At 35.8% G+C, this 22,736-nt stretch overlaps 1 protein-coding gene across 14 annotated transcripts in view; it reads right to left on the bottom strand.

The window, feature by feature from the left end:
* Positions 1–8,871: 8,871 nt before the first annotated feature.
* Positions 8,872–22,736, bottom strand: part of CDH18 (cadherin 18) — a 536,769-nt gene continuing 522,904 nt past the window's right edge. For 13 of the 14 annotated variants that reach the window (XM_042806880.1, XM_042806879.1, XM_042806882.1 and 10 more), the window contains 2 exons: positions 11,803–12,054; positions 8,872–10,232 (listed from right to left, as the gene is read on the bottom strand). In XM_042806880.1, coding sequence (XP_042662814.1) covers positions 9,730–10,232; positions 11,803–12,054 — 755 coding nt within the window. In that variant the 3' untranslated portion in view covers positions 8,872–9,729. The remainder of the gene's footprint in view (positions 10,233–11,802; positions 12,055–22,736) is intronic. The other variant, XM_042806892.1, reaches the window with a different exon arrangement.

The raw sequence follows: 22,736 nt of genomic DNA, 5'->3' as shown, positions 1-22,736 counted from the left end.
ATACCAAGGACATAGAGACAGCATCATCAACAGCAACTGCGCAAGATGCAAAGCGACAGATTGACTATCACAGCCTCTCGCATTCAGGATGAATTCTTTCAAGTTGTGATACTGTCTGACACAAAAAACCTTGAAAACATGGAAAAGCTTTTCAATTTCAGAGGGCAAAAGTTTCCTTTTCCACAGGAACAAATCACAGCAGCATCTTATTGGCTACAGAATCATGTAAAACTCTTCAAGACACCAAGTACCCCTTTGACACACTTAAATTAGGTTTTTTCTATCATCTGACCCATTTTCTCACAAGGTGTTCTTTCCTTCTGAAATATAACTTGGCAAGAGGCAGCCTGAGTTCAAGTCTAAACTGCTGTCCAAAGTCACTTACTTTTCAATTGACATACTGCATCTTTGTATGTACACATTAAAATTATCATTTCCTTGACATGACAGTTGAGAATCCAGTGTAGAAGTCAAAGGTTCAAGCTAGTAAGGAGTTTTGCCCTTTTCATTTTCTTCTTGTAGGGATAAATCTTAGATAGTAAGATGAATAAAGTGTAAGGTGCACATATTGTGCATTTATGTTCTGTGATTTGTGTGACATCCGTATCCTTTTGATTATTTTTTTTTTCCACACAAGCTAAACAACATGTGAGCAATTAAATCATATTAAACTCACTTAATGTGAAATTTGTTTAAACATGATAGAGCAGGAAAAGAGTCTGAAGTGGGTTTGGTATGTACGTCATGACAGAAGCTTTCTCCAAGGTCTTGTGAGCTCTGCCAATATTTTGTGTGGATACAAATCAGGCAAGAAGTAATAGGTTCCTGTAAGTAGACACAGGACTGTTTCTACCTGCAGCCTTCTGTGTAGCTGTTGTCACTGTTCTTGCAATGTGTTATGAGAAAAATTAAAATTCTGCTCCAGAAGTGAGGAAATTTTATCAGTTTCTCATTACAAAAGTACAGTCCAAAAATTCCTGTGGAACAAAGTATTTTCAAGATCTGTATGTAAAAACAGCAAGCCAAAAACCTAAGTATACCAGTGGGAATCTACATATGCATGACTAACCCAGCAATGTGGGATATTTACAATATCAGCAGTAGAAATTAGCATTAGCTGAATAATGTAAAGAAACACACATACAAATAAATAATTAACTTTTCAACATGTTCCTTTTTCACATGTATTTTTTTTTCTGAATTTCATAGCCTATCCCCATTATATACCATATATAACTTATATTTTTATTACCTGTAATAGGAATAGTCATAAAATACTGCAATATTAATTCATAAAGCTTTACAATAATAATCATAATACATTACAGAAAAATCTGTCCTGTATGACTATGTTATTATTTAAAATTTCACCAGCATCTGCCCTGTGATATTTGCTATCTACTCTACTGCCTTTCCATTGCTCTTCACACTTCCTACAATCCCCTTCCCTCCCTTACAAATCTTTACTTCCTAACATTGGATTCAGAACTCTTGTCTTTTAAGCCAGAAATTCCTTAGGCAAATAATGTCATTTTCTATGTGACCTAGGACACTAGGGTCTGGTCCAATAGAAATGCTTAATAACACCAAGATTGTTTTAGTTATCATAGAAGACAATTTGAGTTTCATACTATTATGCATGGGAAAAAAAGTAAGAAATTCAGCTGTAATGAAATCCCATCGAAATGTTTCCCCCAGAGTAAAAACTGAAGATTAGTACATTTGGCATCAGATACCACTGGCAAGTATTTCCAATTTTTCAGGGAGATGAAGTATTATTCCTAGATTCCCCTGACATTTTTAAGATAAATTATCATACTACAGTACTTCAAGCATCCAGCACAAAATGAGGTCTCGTGAGGGTAGGAAAGAAAAAACCATGAAACAATAAAGGAGGATATTAAGTGAACAATATATAACTCAAGTTTTGAGGATCACTCAACCCCTCAGAGCTTGACAGAAAGTAAGAATGCTGTCTTACCCAAAAACACCCATTAAGCGATCAGTAAAAATCTGTTGAAATCTGTAATGTGGGATTATGATAAAGGAATAGTTGAACTGGGAGATTCCTGTCTAACTTCCTGCTCTGAAGCCAGTCTTCCATCCATGATAAAGTGCTTTGACCAGTCAGTTACTGATTAGTCCTTGCAGATTTTGATGAGAAGTTCTATCCTGGATTTCATCACAGAACAGTCTTTCTGATAGACTTTCCATCAAATTCAACAAAGTTGACTTCTTAATGTTTAATTAGAAGAAAATTTGTCAAAAAGAAGTTAGTGAGTCTTCCTGAAACAGTTCAATATTATTTTAAAAAAATGATAAATATACATGAAATGCTCAATAGGAAAATATGGACATAACATGAAGTGAGCGCTAGAGGGTTTTTTGTTTTTGTTTTTAAATAGCACTAATATATGCTTCTGAGGTGGTGGTGTCAGATCTGCTTAAAGACTCTGAGCTTGTGTTCCATCTACAAGATTTGAGAGGTTTTACTTTGCTTTTCATTTCCTTCTCTCACAGAAACCTGGATGCTACATTTGCAGTTCTATAACTCAGTTAACACTGAAAGCATACTTTGGTATCCTACATTAAAAAAACTCTGTATGAAACTATTTTTATAAAATCTCAGTCTCGGGATAGACAAAACCACTAACAAACACCTTGTTTACAGAGACGTTCCCTTTATATGTGAGGTTTGAAATATTTTAGAGACATACAATAGAAGAAATAGCACCACAATTTCTGATTTGATGTTTTATGATAAAAACAAGAAAGAACAAGAACATTATTAATTTTATTATTACCAACATCATATGCAAGTGACTTGCCTTTCAGAGCTGATAATCCAGTTTGCTTCATAAAGACATTTTCAATTTTAGTCTTTTTTTTTTAATAGTAATAGCAACTAGAGATTAAAAAGATTTTAATCTCTGAATCATTCTTCTCCATGTTACCATGTCCCAGTTGAAAATTTATGTAGCACAAAATATTGAAACTAACTGGAAAATATAATTTTGATCAAAAAGAAGAGGTTCAAAAAGGTTGCAAATCGTACAGATCATGAGTTGGTTTTACTTCAAGAAATTCAAATGTGGTCTTCCTAACATAATCGGGATGTATGTATTTTCATATACGTTTATATTTCAAGTGTAGTTTTAAACCAATAGACCTAAACTGACAAAAAAATAGTTTGCTTAGTAACAGTGAACTTTACTTTTTGTACACAAACAGTATTTGATTTTTGCTAAACTCAAATCATATAATGAAATTGATTGTTTGATATGTTGTACTTGAGACTTCAAAACAGGGTTGAATTTTAGTTGTAGGTGCTTTTTCCCCAAAATGATTCCAGAAGATACAGGAAATAAATACTTTTAAACAAAGAACATAGATATTAATTCAGATTGCTAGTAAACAATATACAATCTTCAGAATAAAGTGAAGAGCAATTTAATTTGTTTCAAAACAGTTAATGTGGCAGGGAAAGGTGTGTAATAGAACTGCAGCATGCCTCAGGATTGTATTCACACTGTAAGCCTGGCAAATGCATTAAGGCCAATTAATTCCTATCCAGGACACCATTAGAAGACATGAAAAGTCAGATATTGGAAGAATTCACTTATTTACAAGTAGCTATTGTGCTTTCCATTGAGCTCACCCAGTATTTGGACATTGAACATGCATGATGACAAGGTCCACTATGAAGGTCCCATGGACCCTGGTTTTGTTCAGGCTTGGCTAGGAATCTAATACCTTTCAAGCTCTGTGTGCCCTATGATCCTCTAAGAGTCTGAACCCCAAAGTCCTTTTTCCCTTTGAAGGTTGCTTTGATGGATGAGGATGTTTCTGCAGTTACTGACTGCCCACCAGCAATAATATGCCCTATTGCACTCACTTCCAGAACAAACCAAATTTAGAAGCATCTATCTAGTGTGCAATGAGTTTGTTGGATCTTCAGGACTTTCTTGATTTATTAAAGGTTGAGGTGTGTTGATAGATTTGTGAAGAGTTACACAGCACCAAAAAGCTACATGGAATCATGAAGCCCACAGAAGTCCACTAAACAAACAAGCAAAGCTTTCTAGCTTTTGAACTCTCTGTACCTAAATATAAATACATTTGCCATGTATAGCAGGAGTTGTATTAGACCTCAAGCAACCTAAAATTTAATTTGACAATAATGTAAGAGGATAAGCTTTGCTAAGACAAAAAAAACAAACAAACAAACAAAAACAAACAAAAAACCCCCCACTTTTGATGAATCTTAGACATGAAAAATTATCTAAAATCTTTATAAACATTCTTTAGAAAGTTTAAACATTTGAAATGAGAACTAAAACAAAACGCACGAAACCACTAGTTCCTCCCCTGAACGTATATTCAGATTCTGGCTGACAACATTTGTCCTTCTAATATTATTTCACCATAATAATTTTGTTTTCTGGGGCTGTACTGGGGCACATGTAGGAATTGCATAGTATGGTGGTACACGATCTAAATTGGCCTGTAGGCAATGAAGTAGAGCAAGTAGGGTCCTATAACAAAATTATATTTTCATTTCCTGTCAACCTTACCTTTATTTTTGAATGTCATGTCCATCTGGGACAAAAAGGCCTTACATGAAACAAGTTCCTCATGAGCAATGGTACCAATATTTTCTAAGATACAATTTGTTGGTAAGGCCGGTTAGTTCCTTTGAGAAAGAATGAGAGATTCCTGTGTTCTTGCTCTGTGTATGCCTGAGCTTGATCACTGTGAATGTCCTTGCTTGTTTCTTCTCTTCTACTCTGTGTCACTTTAGGATAATAACTGTGACTGTTACCACCGATCTGGATTCATAGATGTGCAATTCCCTAATTCACTTATGCGGATAATGTATTCATCCTGTAACACTGTTTCAGTTTCAGGACAGTGATGGTTGGAGTGGAATAGCTGCCGCAAGTAAAAGCAACGAACCATTTAGCAGTTGTACCATAGTCTGTTGCAAAGGATCTCTTGGCATCTCTCTCTCTCTCCCTACCCATCTGTAGCCATTATCATGTAACACAGTCTTTGAAAGAGTGACACGACCGAGTGACTATACCAGGCATCAAAATCTAGTTAAAGTTACCATCCCACAGTGACCTCATTAGTACTACTGTATCATGTTTTATTCTTAAAGACAGAGTGTCTCTAAATAGTTATATTTCTTTGGTGAGTATAAAATAAAGGAGTGAAGAGAAAATAATCCGTTTTAGCTGTGATGAGGAATACAATAACCCATCACCATAGCAAAGAGCATATTTTATTTGAAAAATACGAATAAAAGATTTTGTCCCTTTTGTTTATTAAAAGAAAATGTAACAATTTCTATCAGTAACACTTGCATAAGGAGGTATACTTTACATTACACTTTTGTTAAAAAAAATATATATATTTTTTGAGACTTTGGAAAAATAAGGATGGCCCAATACTTGCAACACGCTCCTAACGTTCCTTAGAATGCACTGTGCCATTTATATGTACCGCAAGTACAAGATCTTAGCACTTTATAATCCACAAAGTAACCCTAGGCAGCATAATTTCATATTCTTCTCCGCATTTAGAATATTTCCTTTGTTACCCTTTATGTGAGTCTATGAGTTTGGTTAATTCCAGGCTGGTCCAATACTTAGATTTTCTAAAGGATGATTTTACAAAGCCTTAGACCACAGAAATTCTGTAATTCCTTTTAAATATCAGTGAGAATATTTTTACATGGACACTTTCTTGCAGTATTCACAGCTTAAACAACTGCATCTATTAGAATTCAAAACCAAAAATGTTTGCAATTATTTTGTTTTTTTAAGAAGAATGCAAAAAATAAAGTGCATAACAGAGTGAAATTAATTTCAATTTTTACAGTCTCCTATGTGTATATACTAAATGGTAACACTGATAAACAAATTAATTTGTTTTCAGTGTATGAATCTTAATCTAATGCCAGTTGAACTCTTGTCTTTAAAGTGCATTAAATTACAATTTTGATTGTTTTTTTTGGTTGACAATATGTTATCACATTTTAAAATACTTATACAGACCATTTTCTCAGACGATGTGTCAAGATTACAGCATACTGAGTGCCCTCACCATTACAAGAAAGATGGTTTGTTTGAAGGAATGTGACTAATTAATTTGGTGTAAATGTCCTATTAGTTGAATAGCTGTTGCAGAAATAAAGTTGTAAATCAGAAATCCCTTAAGCACCACATTGTATGTGCTGTTTAACTTTACTCAGCATCTTCCAGTTTAAGTAAAACTGGCAGTTTTCAGCATTTAGTTGTTAAGAGGCAACAGGATTACTAGTTAGGCTAATAGGAAAATATTGGAGAATATGAGTACACAGAAGATCCATGAAAGCTTTAAGCAAAGTCCATACAACCAGACTTAATCATAAACTAGTAAAGTTTCCCACACTACTTTCACTGAAGGTATACTTCGTTCAAATCAGCAATGCTACAAAATGATCATGCCCTCCATGACATACAGTGTTAATTTTCTCCCAGTCTAATCAATGTTAACATAGAAATTCTCAAATATAGCTTACATTTGTTTCTAGGGCACAAAGGACAAGGAAAAATTTGTGGGATCAGGAAAGTAATCTGTATATCTGTTCTTTCTGCACCGTGAGGCCTTTTCCTGTGGCCCAGAGGATTTAATATTCTATTATTTGTCATGCAAGCAACACAGCACTGTGATGTGTATTTGAGTAAAAACCAGTCAGCACAGCAAGCATGCAGACATATCGTGATAGAAAAGCACATTTGGCAATCACTGTGGATAGGACAGACCAATTGATACACACCGCAGTGTCACTGAAGCAGCTTTTCAACAACCCTGCTGAGTTTTAAAGTATTCAGAATTCCTGGGGCTGTGGATATGATGCACGTGCTGTACAGAAGCAAAGAGAGCACAGGAAATGGTGAAAAGGGGATTCTTCTTCTTCTGAGAAATGACCTCCTTCTCTCATTAACTTAATGAGAACAGGAGCACAAGGAGTGATTACTTGCTTATGTCACTACTCTTCTGTTGGCTTTAAGACTGAATGTTCTGTGATGCAAATTAAAAGAAAACAATGGTGGGAACACTGCTTAAAGCACAGAATACAACTCATTTTCCCAGCTTCTGTGTAGGACCAGAGGAAACAGACATAAAGATAACTAATACCTGGCTCTCAAAGCTGTAAAACCACAACGAATGCAGTTTTCATACAGATGTGGTACAAAGTGTTACAGCCCATAGTACTACTAATGCTGAAAGATTTTCTTCTTAGCACAGTACTCATACAGTATGAAAAATTAGATGGTAGCATAAAGCAAGTGAGGTCTAAATCAAAAGAAAACCTCTCCTTATAAAATCTTGTACTACTAGTTGCATCATTTTGGACAAAACTGAAACATCCTAACTCTACCCCCAAAAAAGACAGTGCATAAACTATTCTCAAATTGAGTATTACTCTTACTGTATTAAAGCATACATTTATCTTTACTCTACAATGAGAATCTCTCCTTAAATGCATTTCTAGAAGATTCTGTATTTGGTAAAAATAAAAATACTACTACTAAAAAAAAATAAAGTAAATCTGAACACAGGTTATTAAACTACTTTCAAATTATCATCAGAATATTTTAGGGTTCACGTTTTTTTCCCCTCTAAATTGGCTCATGGATTCATATGTTGACAGAAAGGGAAACATTATAATTTTCAAGATGCAAATAAAACAGCATAGTAAAAAACAATTCTGTGACTACAGTGCAACTAATACTTATTAGAGACTGAAAAGTTTCTTACAAAGCTGCTTTCTAATTTTTTCAGATGGCCGTTTAAACCAGTCAACTAAATCTCAGGATTTAGTTGCGTATTTTTTTTTAAAAATAAGCATCGTCAAAGCAGAACTGATCAAAAGTTTCAGTTATGTCTAGGACCTACCCAACCATACAGTAATGAAAGGAAGGCTTAATAATCTGGTTCACCTGTGTGGCCCACAGTAGGTCAGCAACACAGACCCTTCTTTACTAAGCTGACGGTCAGTGGCACCTAAAACACACAGGGAGGAATCTAGTGGGGCATACAGATCTGTATCACTCTTTGCACTAGTTCAGAGACTAAAAAAAAAAACAAAACAAAACAGTACACAGCTTTTTCTCTGGACAGTTGTTATATCAAATGCGTATTGCAAAGGAGTCCACTTATGTAAATTGAGCTATAATTTTCTTAGAAGCAGGAGACTGTAATAGATGGTGAGCCTTACAGGTCATTATCTTCCATGGGATATTATGAGCTCCTGGTCCTCTCAAAGTATTACCACAAGAAAGATAAACAAAAGGTTAAAGTTTCAGACAAAACAAAGGAAAACATAAGAATCTGCTGAAGTAGGTGATAAGTAGCCTGCAATGTTAAGCAGAACTGTTTAGCAGACCTGCAAAGCTGAAGAGTTACTAACTTAAGAAGCCAATTTATTTAATCCATAGGAACCACAATAATGGTCTATTTTAATTTTTTCTTCCTCCATTGACTTAAAATGTTCCTGTTCCCATGATGCTTGAAATGGGGAGAAAAAAGTTCGCTCTGCTTAGATGGAAATTTCTCTAAGAGAAATTAAATATCAGTAGACTGAACTAAAAAGAAAAATGCATCATCATCCTATTCTCTTTGTTTCAATTTTTACTATGCCCATGTCTTATCATCAGCTCTATTTTGCTTTTAGTCACACACAGAAATAGAAATACATTTTGATTAAGAACCCTGTGTTTTAAACTAATTATTATAGCTCCTGGACTCAGACCAGCAAAAGACTTGAAACGCTTCGTCTGTTGACATAAGTGAAGCACACTGAACCAAACAACTGCATAGTTTAATGGTGCTGCCATTGTTGTTTTTATTGAAAGAGCCTATGCTTCATCTGCTTCACTGCATAAAGGGTACTTTGGACCCATTCCATTTAAATGAATGATGTTCCCATGAAAATACAAAAAGAAAAAGCAGAACACTGGAAACAACAGTTCCTTTAGCACGCAGTAACAGAGCAGGTCTCGAGTTATGGGCTAGCGCCATGTTTGAGCTAACAGCTAATGATACCTTTCCTCCGTTAGCTGGTTATAGATGACAAGATTATGACGGACATCATGAAATGACAACATCTCAATGCAACCTGCTAATTCAATAAGATTAAATCATCAAAGGACCATTTATTTGAGAGGACAGGTCTGGCTTATTCCTTCTGTGAAGGAAACGCTGTTAGCACTTCTCCCACCGACAGTAAACCTCACTGGCTACCTCACACTGGGATCACAAGGCCTAGAGCACAGGTAGAAATGCAACATCACAACCACCTGCAAGAGATTTTCTCCTCCGTTAGCTATCTTCTTAAACAGGCATGACCATAAACTCACTGCAGCTTGGAGGTGTTAAGCATATTGCAATAAAAATGTCATTGCTTGGCTTTACTTTAGATATTATTACAGATATGGTACCATGGACTTTATTAAGCAATTAGAAAACATACACAGGGACAATAGCTTCTTTTTCTGTATTTTTCAAAATCTGACTTTCTTCCAATTGGAGAACCCAGTTTCAAATATGAAAAGGGCACTTGTTCTACAGCAACTCCGTACAACTTGCTCAGTTCCAAGTACTGTATGTATTTTTTGTTACTGTTGCTGTCATTATATCTCCAGTTGTTTAGGAACTTCTCTGTTCTGGGAATTACAACTAAGTTGTTCTTTCTGATTCTATTTCCCCATAGAGTTCAGCTAGCTTCTTGAACTCAGGTCCCCAGTCTCCAAGGTAATTATAATCCTGGTCAGAGTGTGTGGTGGCTGAATCCAGAGAGCTGATAGATCCAGCTTCTGATCTATGACCCTCATAGGCATATGTCTGTAGGGAGTCATATGGGGGCACACTGGGGTCCAGATCAGCCTCTGCCAGTCTTTGTTTAATGAACTCGTGAACATCTATACTGTCAAGGCTCGAGGAGGGATGATGCTTGAGCACAGGCTTCACTTCAGGACGAACATCCCTCCGGTATTTTAACTCCTCAGCAGCCGATGGATTCCGCAGTGCTGTGATGTCAAATGCTTCTGTGTCTTCTTCTCCACCACCTTCATCATCATATGTCACAACATTTTCCCGGACGTCTTCTTCTGAAATGATCAAGGGCTCCTTCTTGCTACGTCTTAGGGTGATGAAAAGGACCACAATTGCTAAAGAAAAAACTGCAGATATTAGAGTAGGTTTAAAGTTTACATCTGAGGTAAGCAGATACGTGCTAAAGAAATAGCAAATACCAAGACATGAATACAGAGGTGTAATGTTTTCAGGCTAATATTGTTATTTGGGATCATTACGTCAGCCATGTGTCTGTAACAAAGGGTCACCAAACTTGTCCAGTCTGGAGAAGAGCATACATCTGTTCCTAAGTGAGCAATGCCTTTGTTCTGTAATGTGTTATCTGAAGATAGATTACTCAATGCCTGGGAAGCACCAGTGAAATCCACAGAGCAATGTTTTGACATAGTAACATGACAAAGTGCAAGTGGGCTGAAACCACACAATTAAGGGGAAAATTAATAATGCTGTACTGGAACTACAAACTTCCAATACAACCTGGTCTTCCATAGGGTCAGGAAAGAGCACTATTCTACAGTGTATTTTCTTTGCGAGGATTGCTGGGGTTTCTTGAGCCAATAATGAAATCCACTGGTTGGATTATTAGGGATCTCATAAAGGACATAAAAAGGGATAACATTCAGTTAAATGAGAAATTAGTAGCCAGGGCTGACATTTTTCAGAAGTATTCTTAAGGGCTTCCAGTGTTTCACTAAAACCAATATTTATCATACATATTGAATTCAAATGTAAAAGCTTTATTTTTTCTTATGAATATTCATCTTGTATGATAAAATATAAGATAATAAATGAAATGTATTGCTATGTATTTTAAAAGAGCTTTCTGACAAGGAAGTTCTGAAGTAAGCTGTACGGAAAGTAGTCTCTATAACATGCAGAACATTTGGAACAAAATCCTCAAAATCTCCTATGTGGGTCATACTGCAATTCCCATTATTTCTTGCTGTTTCTATGAGAATGCAGAAAGACACATGAATAGTAGAGGTATGTACTCAGCAAGCTGTGCTTCTGCCAGAAAAAAAAAAGAAAAAAACAAACAACCCCCCAAAAAACTAATGGGTAACATTCAAATTGACCTGGGGAGAGAAAAAAAAAAAAAAAAAAAAAAAAAAAAGAAAAAGACAAGAGAAAATGCATTTGCAATTGCATTTATCTAATAGAATCATCTTATAGTTTCATATGTCCCTTGCCCTGTGGATTATGTTGTGCATTGCTATCAGTTTATCCCATGAAGGTAATTAAGAAATGGCTTTTGTACTGTGCTAATGGTGCTTCTTACAGTGTAATGCTTTTCAAAAAGCTTTCCTCATCTGTTCTCTATCATTTTTCACACTGTTCTAGACATGGAATTAGAGTCAGTGGCTTTTTGAAATCTTTCCAAATTACAGAAAAAAGATCTGCAGTGCTAATTACTTGATAACCTCTGAAAAATAATTTCTAATGGGTTCCAGATATTCATGAATGTACTTTAAAGACATTTTTCCCTATTAATTTTAGCTAAACTTTCTCCCCCCTAACCACAGCTATGTGTTTCTAATTACCTCCTACTACCATGCAGCCTCTAGTTCAAAAAGGTATCATATTAAAAATTTCTGCCCTGTCACATTCAGAGAGCCAGCTGAAGGATACCATTACTTAATATTGAAAATGGCTTACCAAGGAGAATGACAACACAGAGCAGAATTGCGATTAAAGCTCCTGTGCTCAAGCCAGCTGAGGAGAGGAAAGCTTCAGCATGGCAAGTTCTCACTCGTCCGTCTCTCTCACATGCACAAACCCTAATTGTGAGAGTACTGCTGCTGCTGAGAGGGGGCACTCCGCCATCAGAAATCAAAACTGGGAGGTAATAGATGTCTTGAGTGGTTCGACTGTATCTCCTTCGTCTTGTCAGGATACTGGCTGTATTATCTACAATATCAAAACCAGAATATCATTTTAATGAAGCAAAAAAATGAAATGTGTTATTGACTGACTGCTTCCCATCGAGTAGAAGCATAGGGTATCTTAAAACTAGACAGTCTTAGTCTGCGAAAATGCACAATCTAGAATTAAAAATTGTCAGGAAGCATTTGTGACCAGCAGAGGAAAAAGAGGCGGCAGGGGAAATGTAATTTCCTATTACAAACAAATGTAATTTATGTAATTAGCATTACATAAATAAGATTATTTAAGATCATGTACTTTTCTTAGAGTCTAAATGAACTTTGACAAGCATTTTGGGATCAGTTTGTAAGTGTTTTAATCCCATGTTATACTGTTTTTAGTATACAGACACTTGTAAATTTAAATACCTGGAATTCCGAGTCTGTCTGTTGTGGAATTCACCCACAACATAAAATCCTCTTCATTCTTAGAAGAATGATAAGTGGTCTTTAGTAAAAGTTAAAATATGACTTCCATGTTTACTGTTTGTGACAGGTTTTCCAGATCAAGTGAGCTTTCAGAAAACACTAGAAAGGACAATGGGCAAAGACTCATGCTGTGGAGAGGTCAGGAGGCAGAAGGGAAGGGAGGAGGGAAAAGAAGGGGGAAATAGCAGATATTACATGTTCTAAACTGGTAGAGGTTAAAGGTAAGTAAGCAAAGGGAAGACAGTGTTGTAAGATTTTGTCACAACTATGTTACCTACAGGTCCATCTGACATATATTACGGTCAACGAAAATACTAATGCTTACTACACACACTGCAAGAGCATTTATAGGTGCTAATTAGGATAGTAAGCTGCCACTCATATCCCTTTAAGTCCAAGAAATTAAGGGGCATGAAAAGAGTGCAAGGGAAGAAATGCTATGATAATATATAGTTGTATCTTATTTTCGTATGTGCAGAATTTAATTTCAGTTTGTTGCCACCAAAGTACTGGCCCCTGAATAAGAACCCACAGATAAATCAAACAAAATTGGAGACAGTAAGAAATCAAACATGATCAGTTGTGATGAGAGAGATGGGGCCTGAGAGATAGGAAGAGAGATTACATGAGAAGAGCTCTCCTCTCGTACTACTTGTCCATGATTAACAGTCACATAGTTTCCAAATTACAGGGTTGTGGGTTTGGAATTTTTTAACAAATACCACAGGGGTGGTAAGTGTGAAAATACATCTGCTGGGCTTCTCTTCCTATTACAAACAAACCAGAATATTTCTTTTTCCTTACCACTGTAGCTTCAGCATTAAATGGGTTTATCATAATCTATGGAAAAATTAAGTCTGTGGCACTTTGTGAAAATCTACTGCAACAATACAGCTACTGTGGCATATTTTAGCCCATAGGACTGATTATTTTCCACATGCATATTTGAATGGAGGAGTTAACTTTTTGTTTAAACTTGAACCTGTTTACCAGGTGAATACTCTTCATGCCCCATCTTCTATCAAGCTCTGTGCCAAATTTAAAAACAATCATTTTAACTCACTTCTCTCAACAGTGATAAATGGTACTGAGAAAAACTGGTAGTATAGCCCCACATCAGCATAATATCACAACATAATATATGTGGTAACAGGTTTCACACTAGGAATATATATGAGGTGAAGGTGATGTCCTTGCTGCTCATCCAAGAACTGAGCATCTCGTTCTACTGTATTAAAGTTCACTAGCTTTTCTTCTCCACACTCCCCTACTTATCTTCTTGCAAATCTCCAGCATGGTGAGTTTATAACAAACTCAATAAGTAAAGCATTGCTCTTCTCACTTGCAGTGGGTACAAAAATAAATGTATGTTTGTTTGTTTATTTGCAGCAGGCCATGAAGTCCTCTTCTACTTGTTCATGCTAAGGTATACTTTTGATGACTGCATATCAAGATCCATGTCATCTTCCTCTTTAGAGGCATGACAGTAGCCACTTATAATGCCATTTATATTCATTCCATTTACAGAACATCACTGAAACCAGAATGAGATGAACAGATAATTCTTTCATCTGAAAAAGTCTGACACAGAGGAAGATCATCACGTTGTGGAAAATATATTTTCATAGATGTTATAAATTACCTATGATAAAACATACTATTTTCCTTATAAAGTTACTTACTACACACACACACACACACACACACACAAAAGTATTTTCAATAATCTGCAGAAGTGCAACACACAGGTGATTGAAAGATATACAGTAAATCAGTATTTTCTTTTGAAATAGAGTTGTGGAAATGATTCCTATACACCTGTAGCATATGACATGCAGAAATAGCTCCTAAATTTTTATAAAAATTCTGTTAAACTTTAGCTTATCTCCATATTGCTTATTCTGGGTTTGTGAAAACTTATAAAATCATACTGTGGTATTCTCATAATGCTCATTAACATTTTCATTATCTTATTGTCAAGAAATAAATGATTTCCACATTATTCTGTGACTCGGTTAGGGAGTCAAGTGTTCTGAGTTATAACTGATTCAATTGATTGAAAAAATCACTATTGATATCCCTGAAATTCAGATTGTATTTGTTGTATAAAGAAAACTACCCTAAAGCAGACTGAGCAGCAGCCTTAAAACCATAATTACAGACTATGCCCACCCATGAAGGTCTTACTAGTCTGTGCCAGTCTAATTCTAAGATATACATAAAAGTCCTACGTCTTATTTTACAAATTCGGACCAGCTTGTTCTTTCATACATGTATGGTCTGCTACTTTAATCAAATGCAGTACATGAACAATGTCAGTGATTTATTTTAAAATACTCCTAAAACAAATGAAGAATCTTACAGAACACACATTACAAAGAGGTAGACCGCCTGCATGTCTTTTAATTTTTCAGCACTTATATTGGTATAATCAGGGGGTAAGGTAAGCAGCTGTTTTATTTTTCTGCTACATAACGTATAAAAAAACTTTTGCTTTTTTTTTTTTATTATTATTATTATTAATATCTTGTCCATTTGCCACTCGTTCCATTTCTTTATGCTCAACTGTCAGTCCCGACTTCCCTAATACTGCTGGAGGACATGGATAAAATCTTCAGTGGTTCAAACAGGGAAACCACCATAGAACACAAAATGATCTTCAGCTGGTCTGCCTCTCAGCTGCCAAAGCAGTTGCAGATTGAGCTCTCTATACAGCCCAAGAGCAGAAACAAACTCCCATATCTGTGATTAGTAGGGAACTTCAAATGAATACATATTTTACATAAAAAGAAGTTAATGTTCGCAGTATAAATATAAGGTGATGACTGCTGCTTCTGCCTTGCTACATTCAGAAAAAAGCTTCATCATCATCTCCTCCATATGCATGAAAAAATCCACCGACTTTCTAGTTGTTCATAATCAAATTTATAATTGATTTCCTTCCTTGAAATGCAGCTTGTTACAGATTATCAACAGAGCTCCTCTCTAACAATTTCGGGTTTTATCTCCTGCGGTTGCAGGTTGTTAAACAAAACAAGTCCGGGGAGTAAGTATGATCTCTGGAACATCAAATGTTCACACTGCTAAATTTTATCATTCTCCCTGGTATTTTCTTGGTCTAGGCCAACTAGGACTCTCTCACATAACACCCAACTACAGTCAGTGTTAATAACATACACTAGGGACCCTTCCCAGCGGCCAGTATGGACAAGAGTGCACCAGGTTTGTCTCCTCTCACTTTACACAGTGCTTCAACATTATCCCAACACCCTGCGGATCCTTAAGCATCCCTAAACAGCCTTGTTCTACACACTCTGCAGCACGTAAATTCCTTTCATGACATGGTAACACTGCTCTGTTGGGCTGCAATGCAACTTTCACATTATTTCATAAACTCAGAAGAGAAAAAAACACATAATGAAACCTGAGCTCCACTGGGTACTATGCAGAGTCCAGAGGAGGTATAAGGTCAAGAGCTATGTATTATACACGGCCTGTGTTATTAAAATTCATTGCTAGAGAACAGTCACAGTCCTGTCTTACTTTGTGGGACGTTGTTCTTTTTTTCCTCAGCACCAATACTGCTCCAGTAAATTAAAGTTTGAGTGATCGCCTAGAAATCCCACTGTCATTAGAGAAGTGCAACACTACCATATGCACTTTTTAGCACATGTTCTTATCAACAAAAAGAGAAAGCAATTTCAAAGAAGTGTCAGTTCTAAGGAGAATTATATTTCAAGTTACAACAGATGAGAAGATGACAATCACACAACAAAGTTATCCAGAAATGATACCTTAAAAACCTAAGGAAATGTTCAAGGATTCAGCTTGAAATACAATTCCCTATTGGTAGTAACTGACACTATATCCATGAGGTAAGCATTAATATTAAGAACTGCATGTCTATTATTTCAAAAGAAAAAATTCTCAGATCTTATACTGTTACCTCCAAAAGGTGACAGCATGTGTTATTACCAATAAGAACAGTCTTCATTCCTGCTTAATACTCTATTTCTTTTATGGTGTCTAAAAGCCCCAAACACTTCAGTTCAGCTACCTTGTCCATATATGCAAGAAAATCCTACAGAATTTTGTCCATGTGAATCTTTTTGTGCCTATAACCAAAGAAAGTGCAGTATTCAAATCTAAGCAGGAAAGCACAACCTCCTCCTTCCATCCTCTGGCATAAATCTAAAAAATCCCAGCAAATGATGCAGTATCACCGTACAGCTACAGAAGCCGCAATGAAAACATGGGCTGAAAAGAAAAGCATCAGAGACTAAATATGATGAAGAAAAATTGAGGAATCCTGAAGCAGGAATTTAGCAGGAATTAAAGGATTTAAACACAGGGACTATTTGCAAAGATGTAAATGGAAGAGCATGGAGATGTGAGCATGTATGCTGTAAGGATAACTGTGGAGGTGGAGGAAAAAATATGAGGGCAATAAAAAAAAAAAAAAAAAGGACTGTGAGAAAAATAAAATACCAAAATGACAAAATGGACAAACTAGACAATTCAATCTTGACAGTGAAAAAATCTGAAAAGAGCTATAATGAAACCATTCTTCTCTGGGGTGGAAGGTCTTGCCAAACAAGTATCTAACATTTTTATATCACAAAAAATAAATTCAAATTGGAAAAATACACATTTTTTCTTTGAATGTTGTATTCTTTCAATATTGTTTTTCTTCTATCATTAATAGCATAGAAGTAAATATTAGCATAAGACACAATTTTAGGCAAAGGAGTCAGAATCAAATTATTAATTTCAAAAATTTACCATGGTGAATTTCAGTTGTTTGTGTTCACTTGAGTAATAACTAGACTAGTGTAGATGTAACATGACATATACACAAGAGTTTCTGTAAGAACACACGCAATTTTAAGCATTCTCAAAGAAATAATGTAAAGCTTTTCCTTCAATGCAATTTCATAAATTTGAACACAAATTGTAATCTTTAGGGCACTAGCATGGAAATTTTCTGTTCCCAATATCATCAGAAGTATTAATTCTCACTATTACTCTCACTATTACAGAGTTACATATAGTAACTCTTAGCATGTGCCTTTGTGTACATAGAAATAAAATACTGGAAAGTAACTCGGCTCTCACATATTTTTCTTTCTCATTACATCTTTTAAAATATTTTACAAATAAGATCTCTAATATTTTTACAGAGAAGGAAAATATATCTAAGAACTGATTTTCTGAAAATTACTGATAGTGGAAAAAGACCAAAGCTAATGACATTGGCATAATACAGAAATCATGTCTCTAACGTTCCAGTCAGAGCTCTATTCTTGAGGACAATCGTATGTAAAGGTATGTCAACAAGATTAACAGACAATAAAAGCTTAGCCAAGCTGCAGTACGAACTGCATCCTGACAGATATTCTGATATTCTAAGCTTCCATGTTTTAATTGTTTACATTCCTTATCAAAAACTATTAGAGGACCCATTGAGAGAGGAGCTAGAAAGACAGAAACTTTTAAGAGAAGGATCTTACCATCAAACAAAAAAGTCCTACAAACTGTGAAAGCTACAGGCAGCCAAGTATGAAGACACACACTGATGACCTTGGAAAGCTTTTACTAAGGGGAACAAAAAAATTAAGAAAAAGTTATATCAACAGAGCTAGTTTGAAAGGGAGGAGAGGGGCCATGGGTTGAGAAATTCTTTTGATACCTGAAAACAGATGTAGCATATAGACAAGGAAGAGAAGCATATAGGATAGCAGCAATAGCACTAGGATGATAAGAACTACCAATCTGATTCTTCCAGGCCTGGAAGGAAAGACCTTTTTATCTCAATAGATTTAAACTGTGAACTTCACCCGAGAAGCACGGCAAGAACTAGGACTCACTGGAGATGAAAGAGCTGACTGCTAAGGGAAGTTAACAACTCGAACACAGGGAAAGAAAGGTTTATCTGATTCCTTGTGGTGCACATTGTCCCATCTCGTCATCTAAACTTTCTAAAATTTGGACTGTGCTTTACAAATGTGACAATTAGAACTTAAGATTCATGTCAAGTGGGGTTGAGGTTACAAATGGGAAATTTGCAGCAGCTCTTCACACTCTGAAGATGTGGTAGTTTATTAAGCCAGACTGCATACTGTATACAAGGCTGTTATCACATTCTTCTTTCCATCATCTCTGCCTTTTTACACTGAGCTTCTGAACTAAGAAAAGAAAGGAGGGCATAGGAAAATCAAGGAAGCTGAGATACAGTGCTAACACCATGCAAGGTGACTACTGGAGCACTTTGGAGGATACTAAATTATTATTCACAATTTGAGAATTCCTTTGACACATTATACATTACAGGCAGACATAAGAGAAATTGAAGTAAAAAAAAAAAAAAAAAAAAAAAAAAAAGAGTAAAAACCTTAATAGAATAAGGTGTGTTTGAATTTTCAGCTCTGCTTATATCAGCAGTTCAACTTCTGTAAATTTTCTGAGAAGTAATAACTAATTAAAACCAAAGAAAATATGAAAATATATTGGAATGATTTACATTTCTTATATTTCTAAAGTCTGAGCAGTTAATTTGTTTATGTGGGACTATATCGACAGGCATTCTTCTTTCATTTATTTACTGATAACTGTTGTAAATACTTTTTTCTTTTGTGATGGTTTCAAAGCTATTGCCAATGGGCAAAAAGCTATTGTCAATTTCTGGTTCAGTGGGTAGCAACAATGAAAAATACCACAAAAGACTTTTGGGGCCTGAGACACAGTTATTTGTTTATGGGTTCGTTTGTGAAACACCAACATGTAGCAGCACTGAAAAGAAATGCATAAAGAAACTAAACACCACGCACTAACTTACCTTTCTGATCAATCTTAGATCCAACTTTTTTAAATCAAAAAATGATCAAAGATGTTCAGAGGCCTAAGGAAGAAAAATGTCACCCTGTATGGTAGCTAGTCTTGGTTTTCTGTCCTTTGTAATTGTAGAATCCCTTTTTATTTTCATATGTTAATTCAGTGATAATACCTGCTCTGGTATTCAACTCATTAACAGTAACAGCACTTCTATGGACTGTACCATGCATAAAGCTAACTCTTCACTTTCTCAGATATCATTCCTCTTAAGTTACAACTTGTCTTCTTTACAGGATGATATTTCATGGAATGGCAGTAATAACTTGCAATACTATGGAACGGGAGCAAGCATGATGCTTTGATGTAAATGAAGGCAGGAAATAAGTAGCTGTTTCCTGGTCATGTTGGGTTGAAGAGCAGGGGTCTCAACCTGACCTTTTTCAGTGCCACTTCAGACATTCTAGATCAAATAAGACATGTTCTGGTAACTGGTATGTTTATTTGCAACTTTAAATCCCTAAAGTTCACTGACCTGCTACAGGTGTCTTGTGAAATATGGTTGGAGATAACAATTTTGCACAGATCAGGGAAGAGAAATAAACAGAAACTTCTGCAAGGGAGTGCATGCTGGGGTGGGATGAATTAGTCTCTGGAGGTTGCTCTCTTCCTAAATAACAGCAATGCCAAATAAAATTGATCTCTTTTTTTTACTCATTTTTGATCTGTGACACAGGAAAAATGTTAATTTGCATCACAGACATGGGTGGATTACATTGCAAACACATTACAAATTTCATATTATAAAGATGCCATCGAACTCATTATGCTCTACATTTTATAGAAAAACAGGTCTCTACTTCTGTGGGTTCTAAAGTATCTTGTGCCATCACAAGTATCTGTGGCATAACACTAAGGAAAAGGAATCTCCAAAGCGGTAGTATCAGAAAAATGTCCTACCTTTGTTCCAACTCCAAAATATTCTCCATCGCTGGGCAATTTTCAAAAGGCCAGATCTTTGAGAAAAGTGGGCAGAGGGGAAAAATAAAACTGCAAATATTTTTGCGAAATGAAACCTTTGTCCTGAAGAAATAAAAGGAGACAAGAACAAATACTAACCATTCTCTAGGGATTTGTTCTTCCCTGAAAGTAAGGTAAACTTTGTCTAATTTCAGAAGTCAGCAGTATCAATTTATTAAAGTAAGAAAATGCACAAATCTTACTGGTGGCACTGGGTGAATGTGCACAGTCTCTGCACAAACCCTATTGTCCAGGCAATTTACAATACCCATTGGAGCATCCATGGCAGACTGCGTATCTTGTGACATAAAATACCACTGGCAAAACAGTACTTCACAGTGCATAAAATTCATAAGTGTTCTCTTGCACTGAAGTGAACTGTTCTCTGAAGGTTCAGTCTTTTGCCAGCTCCCTGAAAAGTGGTGTGCAATTTCTGAAAGAGGTTTCTAGCAGGTAACAAAATAGGCAGAAAGAAGGAATGAAATTTTTAAACTGAGACACTATGTAAATATATGTGTTTATATACTGAAGGTTGGGTATATCATAACAACAGCATACGCTCACATGCATTTTCCACCAAACTAACAAATTTTGACAAATATTTCAACCATTAATCAACCACAAACAAAAAGGCATATTCCCTGGGTTTTCTCTCTAAAATTTGGGGTAATTATTACAATTTAATGTGCTTTCTTTGTAAAACAAAGAAATTCCATTGCAACTCTTGTTCTGCCTTGTTTACATGTGTACACATACTGCATCATTTTGTTGGCTGTCTTCTCATTCATACTCTTAAGCCTTCACTCTCTCTGAATAGTACTTTTTCAGTATATAAAAAACCTCAAATATCAACAAAGGATCTACTGTAGCTTAAGAATCCAGTCAGTAGGGAAAAAGGTATCATACTGTGTCTTTTCCTTTTATTTTCTCTAAAATGAAAACTGTAAACACCAACAGAATCCATCAGGTGATCCAAGCAACTCTTAGCTTCTGCTGGACTGCGTATTTGGAACAGCCCCGTGGCTGTCTCCTGACCTACATTTCCTTGAGGGTTTTAAGCCCTGCATTACGGGAGTGCATATTCAAAGGCTGGAGCTTGAACGGTATGGATTATTACTGAGTAAAGACACAAGTTCAGACCCAAGAGATACAAATTTAACTGGTCACATGATCAATTATCTGGACTGATGCTTTAATATCTATTTTCTCTGCTGAGGCCATAGAATATTATCGACCTGAATCATACACACACAGAGACTGTATATCGCGGCAGTCTATACAGGTAGGTAGGGAGAAACAATGAAATCTTATGGTTGTGCAAGTCCTCTAGATTTCAGTCAAAGTGCATAGATGCAAGTGTAAATATTTAAAGATACAATTCACTGCTGTAGAGTCTTTTGATCTTGTAGCTCTACTGATGATGATGGAGCAGGGGGAACATTCATGCAATAGTGTATTTGGGCTCAAAGAGCAGGATTTTGTTCTTCTGGGTTATGAAGACAAGGGAAGAAAACGTCTACTGAGATTTTTGTGGAATGAAACCTTTATCCTGAAGAAATAAAAGGAGAGGATGACTGAATCCAAAGATGACTGCAAGAGAAATGTAGCTTTGCAGTGACAGATACAGTTATCACTATCACTTTCAATGTGATATCAAGATTTTGGTTTTTATCATTCCACAAAACATTACTGAAAACTCTCTTAAGGCAATTGCCGTAGGTTTTTTTCTGTAAAAAACATAACTTAACGAACAAACAAATAAAACCCCCCAAGAATGTCAGCCTTCATAGAATTATTAAATCCAGAGTTAAAATAGCAGCGATCTTGTTAAGAGCATTCTGGTTCTTTTTAACAGCTGATACTCAAAAACATTAGTTTTCAAACATGCAAACTTGTCACAGACATCAGAAAAGCCTCTTCTGCCCACCATCTCTCAGCTATTTCCTAAAATAGAAAGCAAAAGAAATTCCATCTCTGAGTAGGAAGAGATTATAAATATGAAAGTTGTAAATGTTAGGTAACTGAATATTGTGAATGTACTTTGTAAGTGTTTCACTGATATTGTACATATACACTGTATCGCAAAGTTACCAGTAAAGGGCAATGTTTAAACAGTACAATCAAAGGGTCATGTGCTGAGCAAAACAGTGACAATGCTTTTGGTTTCAAGATAAATTTATTGTTATGATTTGAGTTAAACTGTCATTGTATCAATTATATGGGCAAATTGGAAATTGCATTTCTGGAGTCTCTGTATGCGTGGAAGTTTCATGCAATATGCTACAGGAAGAACTTACTTATTTTATTTCCTTAGGTGAAATAAAAACATAATGTACATCAGGCCTGTACCTTAAAGGACACCTTTTCCAGTTCCTTCCCCTACTTCCCCCT

The sequence above is a fragment of the Tyto alba genome, unplaced genomic scaffold, assembly GCF_018691265.1.
Source record: "Tyto alba isolate M040663 unplaced genomic scaffold, T.alba_DEE_v4.0 Super-Scaffold_48, whole genome shotgun sequence".
Classification (NCBI taxonomy): domain Eukaryota; kingdom Metazoa; phylum Chordata; class Aves; order Strigiformes; family Tytonidae; genus Tyto; species Tyto alba.
This window is presented reverse-complemented; position numbering and strand designations above follow the sequence as displayed.